The sequence below is a fragment of the Andrena cerasifolii genome, chromosome 7 (genome assembly GCF_050908995.1).
Source record: "Andrena cerasifolii isolate SP2316 chromosome 7, iyAndCera1_principal, whole genome shotgun sequence".
In the NCBI taxonomy this organism is placed as follows: domain Eukaryota; kingdom Metazoa; phylum Arthropoda; class Insecta; order Hymenoptera; family Andrenidae; genus Andrena; species Andrena cerasifolii.
Genome location: NC_135124.1, coordinates 7,783,625 through 7,792,206, shown reverse-complemented (window position 1 = coordinate 7,792,206; position 8,582 = coordinate 7,783,625). Strand labels below are relative to the sequence as shown.

Genomic DNA, 8,582 nt, shown 5'->3' with positions numbered 1-8,582 from the left:
TCACGCAGGAAGACTATGGAACCTCCTTCAGAGGGTGTGTCTTGGAAAAAAGAGGTGGTCGAAACTATTAGCTATTGGTGAGACGCGATGTGGAAATGGTTCATGGAAAATGCAACGGAAAGGGAAATCTTAACGAATAATCAGCCCATGAGCCGGTCGCCGCACGGCCATCTGTTTATTATTGCGGCTGTCTGGAGACCCTTGGCCGTGACTCGGGTAGATTGCCTGAATTTTCACGTCAAGTACCGTAACGCTAAAAGTTTACAACCCTCGTATCAAGTCTACGAGGCGCGGACTGACAGACCGAATGTCTAACAGATGTGGCGTCGAAAAGGACAAGGCATCCTTGTGCGTCCTTGGTGGTCTGGTGAAGCTAACGCTCAACATACCGCCCCCTTTTGAACGGTTACGTTTAATAATAAAGAGAGAACAAGAAAAACGCTAAGATACTAAGCATACGCAACTGAATATAAAGGTCACGGTTTGCTGTGTCTTGTACAATGATGACTGCGTCGTTACACGAAATTTGTACATGGATACGTAATTACAGTGTGACACCCATAATTTACCAAGTAAGCTTATTAGATTAAATACAGAGAGAGAGAAAAAAAACTTGTGATTAATGCATACATGCTAACTTATTGTACTTTGCAGTAAGCTACAATAGAACAGATATATATACACATATATATATATATATATATACATATATATATATAAAAGAAAAAATCCACATAGGATTACCCTCAATCATTACTCCTCCAACAACAACGGAGCTAGTTTCTTAACACTACGCTTGTATATCCCGTTTATAGTTTTTACTGTCACCACACGGACGATACCATCCTCACCAGGATGTAAGGCAATGATGCGTCCCATGGGCCAGTGTAATGGTGGTGAATTGTCCTCCCTCAAAATGACCAGCGTACCTTCGGTTATGGCAGGTACCTGGTCTCCATGCCATTTCTTCCTGACTGACAATGCGTTCAGGTAGTCCTTGTACCATCTATGCCAGAAATGCTGGCGAAGCTGCTGCACATGTTGCCAGGAGGACAGACGACCTGTTTTGATGTCAGTGAGGTCGCACTCGGGAGTGCTTGTTAATGAGTCCCCAATTAGGAAATGACCGGGTGTCAATGGTGTTAAATCATTGGGATCAGTCGATAAAGGAGTTAATGGTCGGGAATTAAGAATGGCCTCTATTTCAGTCAAACAAGTAACTAATTCTTCGAACGTGAGCAACGTGTTGCCTAAAATGCGTATAAGATGGTGCTTTACTGACTTAACTGCCGCTTCCCATAGCCCACCAAAGTGTGGGCTACGGGGAGGAATGAAATGCCAACGGACATGTTGGTCTAATAGAAACTTCTGAACGTGATCATTATGTTCTTCTGACAGAATCATTTTTCGGACCTTTTGCAACTCATGATTAGCACCTACAAAGTTAGTGCCATTGTCGCTGTATATATCTGTACTTCTTCCTCGCCTAGCAAAAAACCGTTTTAAGGCTGCAAGAAACGCGTCGGATGTCAAATCGCCTACCAATTCTATATGAACTGCTCTCGTGCTGAAGCATACGAAAACGGCTACATAAACTTTGATTTTCTTCGTATTTCGATGTTTCTTCTCTTTTATAAAGAGTGGACCGCAATAATCAACACCGGTGATCAAGAATGGTCGCTGGAAGGTGACTCTGTCCTTCGGGAGTTGTCCCATTGGATACTGAAATGTTATAGGTGCCAATTTCTGACAGGTAGTACACCTCTGAATGACGGATTTTACCACGACCATTCCATTCACAGGCCAATATTTTTGTCGTACCGCATGCAGCGTACCCTGCGCCCCAATGTGCCCATGGGCAACGTGCGCTTCTCGTATAAGCAAACTGGTCACATGATGTTTCTGAGGTAACAACACCGGATGTTTTGTTGAATACGGTAAATTTGACTTCTCGAGCCTTCCCCCTACTCTTAAAAGCCCGTTGTCATCAATGAACGGACATAATGCTTTAAACCGAGTGATGTGACTATGTGCTGAATTGGCCTTGAGATCATGTAATTCCTTTGAAAATACTGCACCCTGCACCATTTTTATTATCCGAACTCGTGCCCGTTGTAATTCGTCCAATGTCATTGGACCTATCTGCTTCGCCTTTGTGTAAGCGTTGTTACAAAATCTCAAGCAGTACGCAACGACCCGAGTTAACATGGCAAATGATGAATACCTTTCTAAAAATTGGACCTCAGAATGGGATGCTACACTCAACACTACTACCTTCCGTTTCTCGGGAAGTTCAATCGGCTGCAAATTGGTCTGCGGCCACGTGTCTTCTGTCTGAGATAACCAATGAGGCCCACTGAACCAAATGTTCGTTGCAAGAAATTCCGGGACACTGGCCCCCCTTGAAAGTATATCCGCGGCATTGTCCTGCGACGGTACGTGAGACCATTGATCTGGGCTCGTGTCTTGCTGTATTTGACTCACGCGATTTGCAACAAACTGCTTGAGCGTGTGTGGTGCAGTATGTATCCAATGCAATGTGATCGTCGAATCCGACCAAAACATTACTTTCTCAAACGACACATCAATTGCTTTAATAACAGTACGATACAGTTTCGCGAGTAACACTGCAGCACACAGCTCCAACCTAGGCAGTGATTGCACCTTTAATGGTGCCACCCTAGATCTTGACGAAACTAGCCGTACCCCCGACTTAGACTTGCCATCCGTTGTCCTAATATATATGCAAGCTCCGTAAGCTCTCTCACTTGCATCACAAAACCCGTGTAACTGGAGGACTCTGTGATTATCGCCTATAACGCGCCGAGGAATGACCAATTCCTCGAGTGATTTTAATTGAGACTCAAAAGTGACCCACGCGCTGTGAATATCCACTGGGACCGACTCATCCCAATCGAGGTGACACTTCCAAAGGGCCTGCATTATAAGTTTTGCTTGCACAATCACCGGACCTACTAATCCGAGTGGGTCAAAAAGCTGTGCGATTCGTGATAGAATAGTCCGCTTTGTAACCCTTTGCAACGGTTCCACATACTTAATTGTATAACCTAAACTATCTGGCTTGGCTTTCCAAAACAACCCCAAAGTTTTCTTGCCATCTGTGGCATCTAAAACCATGTGATCACTATGATCAGTATTCCCTAACGATTCTACTAACTGGGATTCGTTTGACAACCACTGTCGCAGTTGAAAACCCCCCTTTGCTGTGATGCTAATCAAGTCATCCCTTAAAAGCAATGCCTCGTCAAAACTCTGTGCCCCAGTCAAAACATCATCTATGTAAAAATCATTTAATAACACCTTCGCGGCGACTGGATGCGTTTTACCTTCATCGTGCGCGAGTTGGTGCAATGTTCGAACTGCCAAAAACGGAGCTGATGCGGTTCCATACGTCACAGTATTCAGCTGGTACGTTTTAATTGGATTCGCGATATTTTCGCGCCAAAGAATTTTGTGATATTTTCTATCAGCTACGTTCAAATCTACCTGTCTGTACATCTTTGCAATGTCAGCGGTCAGGACGTATTTATGCACTCGAAAACGCGTGACTAAACTAACTAAGTCTTGCTGAATGGTGGGTCCTACCATTAATGTACTGTTTAATGTTACACCCGATGACGACTGTGCAGATGCATCGAACACTACTCGAATTTTAGTCGTGACACTGTCTGTTTTTATGACTGGGTGATGGGGTAAATAACAACCGGCGTTAACATCGTCGACGATTTCAGTCATGTGATTGAGCTGTTCATATTCCCTTAAGAAAGCTACGTATTGTGATTTCCTGTCTAGATTTCTATTCAGAGACCGCTCCAGACTGAGATACCGTTTCATAGCCATGTGATATGTTTCTCCTAACTTGTCTTTGTTATCGTTAAAAGGCAGACTCACTGTGTACCTGCCACTCATAGAATCGCGACTCGTGTGTGAAGCGTAATGCTCCTCACATGCTTGTTCTTCGGGCGAACAGATTTTTCCTGAAGGGCATTCTTCGAGATTCCAAAACTTACTAATATCAGCATGAAGTGTTTCGAAAGTCAAATGGCAATTGACTGGTCGGATTTCCTGGTTTTCTAAGTATTTTCCAACGACAATCCAACCCAATAGCGTTTTCTGCAATTTAGCGTTGGGATCCTTTAATGCGATGCGTCCCACGCTCATGAGATCCCAAAAATATTCTCCCCCGATAATCCCGTCTATCTCGCCAGGCAAGTGAAATGTAGGGTCAGCTAAATGTATTCCAGCAGGAATTTCTAATGCTTCTCTATAAATTACATCCTGTGGCAGTGGTTGTGAAACCTCCTTAGCTACTAGAAAGTTTACATTGAAATTGTATCCCGAGCAACGCGATTTGATTTGTGCTTGTGTTATTTTATTGATCTCAGATGACATTGCGTTTGTCCCACGAAGAGGAACAACAATTGGTTGAGTACGCAACCCAATCCGTTTGCATGCGCGCTCAGATAGGAAATGCGAATCTGCACACGAATCCAATACAACGCGGCAGCTATGGGTTTTCCCGGCCCCGTTTACGATATCAATAATAGCGGTAGCAAAGATTATTTTCGGCCGACCCTTGAATGCGGCACAGGTACTATTTACCTGCACGGCCGGTGGTATGGGCGTCGGCTCCGCATGCAATAGCGTATGGTGTCGGTTATGACACCGACGGCAGGTAGTTGCTTGGCAATTGTTCACCATATGATTTCGGCGTAAACAGTTGAAACACAACTGCTTCTCCTTTACTAATTTCGATCGCTCTGGTACCGAAAGCTTAACGAATTGCTCACAATTCTGAGAAACATGAGATCCTCTACAAAAGTTACAGAATGCTGTTGTCTGCGTGGCCAGTACCGTATTTGACCGTAATTCTCGCGCAGGCGGTTTATTGCGGGTTGACTGAGAATACCGATTACGATTATTGCCCTGCGCTTGAGGTGGTGACGCACCTGAGGTTTCCGGTGAACCTACAGGCTCAATCACCTTGCATCGGTCGTGTAAAAACAGAAACAATTCGTCCATCATTGGAAAGGGAGTGCTTTTATTCTGTTCCTTCCATTTCAACACTGTCTCGTTATCCAATTTGGACGTGAGCAAATGGATAAGCAGTGTATCGACGGTCAGTTGCTCTAATGATTTTAACGAGCGATAATGCGCTTCTACGCGGTTTACAAACACTCTCAATTCGCTGTAGGATGATTTTAATACCGGTGACGTATCGAATAGCGCTTTGATATGATTGGCGACTATGACAGCCGGCTGATTATAGCGCTTCTCTAACAGACCCCACGCGACTGTGTAATTGTTTGCCGAATTCCCTACTGATTCTATAGTTTTGGCGGCTTCGTCCTTTAGGCACGACCGCAAGTACATTAGTTTTTTACAATCGTTGATCTTTGGATTCTCTTGTATTGATGAACGAAACTGATCAGAAAACCCAGGCCACTCCTCGTAGACTCCAGCAAACACGGGCAGATTGATTTTTGGCAAATATATATCGCTATCTATAGACTCGGTGTGCGATTGTGGTGATGCTCGACTGATAGGCGTTTCGACTCCGACCGCACCTCTCACTTCTAATGTTGCTAATGATTGTGCGACAGACTTCACGCGCTCTAATATGTCCAAAGCACGCGCCTTACAAGTACCAAACATGGATTTTATTGAAACTCGTTCACGCATATAATCCCCGGTTTCATCTGCTGCATCTAAATCAATCTGAGTTTTGCAAAAGATCGCGTATTCCGTCTCGATCTCGTTGTATTGCACTTTGATCTCACTACCAGACATTCCGGATTCGTACCCCTCTATTAAAAGCCTAAAGTTCTCCAACTCTAACTTGAAAGCTTCGCGTCTTAACTTCAGAGTTTTAATACGTTCTTCTACAGAAGGAGGCATGTTGCGGTTTCTTTTTTTTTTTTCTTTTTCGACAATGGAAATACGGATATGAGAGATTAGGATTCGCACACGGATTCAGGGAAGAACTCAAAAAACAAGCGCTCGGACTCACGTTACTGACGTCCCTGGATCCTTCCGATGCAATGCTGGACTTGGCGTTGTATGGGCTGCTGACCGACGCACCGCTGATGGTTACAGCTGATGTCCAAGCCGGTATCTCGTCGCATCCGCCACTGCTATATTTGATGACCCACAATGGATCAGGTAGCGATCCTCCTTCCTAGGTGCTCTGCGACTCTGCTACGGCACGTTGTCGTACCCCTGGATCTCAGCTACTGGACTCCTTAATGTTGAAGTCGCTCTGCGCAACTGGACATCAGATGCTGGCCTCCTTGTTGTTGGCGTGCATGACGCACCAATCACGTTCACAGCACTTGTATATTGTTATTGATGATGCGGATCAGTGCTCCTCTGGCACAGTAAAAGATCCGGCTCGAAGGACCAAAATGTAAAGCGAGCAAAGCGTCGATTTTGTAGGAGGTTGTAAATCTCCTCGACACAATGTCACTTACTCTTACGACGTCTTGCGGTCATAAGAGCTCACTGGATTCGAAGGTTACTGATAGGTGTGTCGTTCAATAAAATGAGACACCCCGATTAATAAGTAACAATGAATAAGTAACTTTATTATTCTTCAATGAGACAGCCCTGGTGTATGCGGGTACAAAAGATATGATTCGGTGCGAACACGTTCGATTTCTGTTGGCTTCTGCCCCCGGAGGAGCTTGACTTCACGCAGGAAGACTATGGAACCTCCTTCAGAGGGTGTGTCTTGGAAAAAAGAGGTGGTCGAAACTATTAGCTATTGGTGAGACGCGATGTGGAAATGGTTCATGGAAAATGCAACGGAAAGGGAAATCTTAACGAATAATCAGCCCATGAGCCGGTCGCCGCACGGCCATCTGTTTATTATTGCGGCTGTCTGGAGACCCTTGGCCGTGACTCGGGTAGATTGCCTGAATTTTCACGTCAAGTACCGTAACGCTAAAAGTTTACAACCCTCGTATCAAGTCTACGAGGCGCGGACTGACAGACCGAATGTCTAACAGATGTGGCGTCGAAAAGGACAAGGCATCCTTGTGCGTCCTTGGTGGTCTGGTGAAGCTAACGCTCAACATCATGTTTCGTCTATTGCTTTGCCATAAATCTCGCGAAGGCCAAACGAGAGAGGGTGCGAACTTCATTTCGCAATTTTTATTCTTGCATTCAGTAGACGCGTGGCGTTTTCTTGTTATTTATGTGCGTTTAATAGTAGATTGATGGTAACTTCAATTATTTTTAGGGGGTATTCTCGTCTAGATGGACGAGATCCCTTATTCTCGTTAGGGACGACGAAAAAACTACGCAGTTTTTATCGATAAGCATTATCTGCACGTATTTACTAACATTTCAGTGAGTTGTAAACAAATTTCAGTCATGTATAATAATAATTAAGGGAGATAAGTGTTTTTCTCAAAACGTTGTTTTTCATGACGGTACACGCGATATCTCAACTTCTAGTGGCCCAACCTGATCCATATTTTTCGTACACCTTCGGAAAACATAATTTCCCAGCAGAATCAAGGCGAAATATTTTTTTTACAATTTTAAGGCCGTTTAAAGACGAAAAACCCGGAAAAGATGAGTTTAAATTCAAAGTCCCGCCATTTTGTGAATTTTTATATATATTTTTTCATAAATCTGCTACCGGCTATAACCACAATCTTACTAATTAAGAATCCTTTTGATTTTTTCGTTTTGGATCAGCGGATCAGCCGGAATCGTGTGTACCATGAGGCACCCTTTTTGCACATGCTTTACGAGATGACACATATCTTCTTTAATTATTATTACTAATGGCTGAATTTTTTTCGATCTAATAAAACTATTTCCAATGCCTGGATTGAAATCTCAAGGTTTTTAGACTACACTGTTGCTTTATTTAAAACTCACTAAGAGAACGAGACATCTCGTTATATGAGTTCAACATTAGAACTATCATAGAAATAGATGAGACACCTCTTGAATAAAGTATGTTCGTAATAGCAGAGTGTCGTTTATCCATAAAATTTTAGTAAACTTTTTTTTACCAATTTCACCCCGAAAGCCTTGCTCCCTACTGTGAGTAGCCAGTATCCTTTACTTATCTATTCACTGAGCTCCCATTCACAATCAGTGTCTACCCTTCTCGATTCGTGCAGAAGGATACACGTTCTAAATCTCCAAAAGAGCAGGGCATTTTAGCGGTGCCTAAGGAGCTTTTGCTCCGCATGGCGCTTACTACCCCAAAACGCCCATAATACGCGATCGTGCCATTTCCTGCACCGTGCGATGACTATTGGCCGTGTTTCCAGCTAGCGCGCGAGCTCGTCATTTCAGGATGACTTCGTCGAGCTCGCCTGTCGAGGCGCAGCCAGCCCTACGACACTTCCAGGACGGTGCATTATTCCAAAGTAGGTCGTTGTCTCCTTTGTTTCCGGCTTTGCCGATAAAACACTCCATTAGTTCGATTAACGTGCAATTTCGAGGCAATAATACACACGGGAATTGCGTGGAATTCCGTGCGCCGTTGGGGAGAGCCTTTCGCAAGCCTCGCACAGCTTCAATCGCAATTACGATTTACT

General features: G+C 44.1%; 1 protein-coding gene across 1 annotated transcript; it reads right to left on the bottom strand.

Moving 5' to 3' along the window:
• Window positions 1–753: 753 nt before the first annotated feature.
• LOC143371212 (uncharacterized) lies at window positions 754–5,919 on the bottom strand. Its single transcript, XM_076816166.1, has one exon. It carries the CDS (start codon window positions 5,917–5,919, stop codon window positions 754–756), a length of 5,166 nt encoding a protein of 1,721 aa, XP_076672281.1.
• Window positions 5,920–8,582: the final 2,663 nt, after the last annotated feature.

Excerpts from the sequence above, each read along its gene's own strand:
- LOC143371212 (XM_076816166.1), bottom strand. The coding sequence starts at position 5,919 with ATGCCTCCTTCTGTAGAAGAACGTATTAAAACTCTGAAGTTAAGACGC.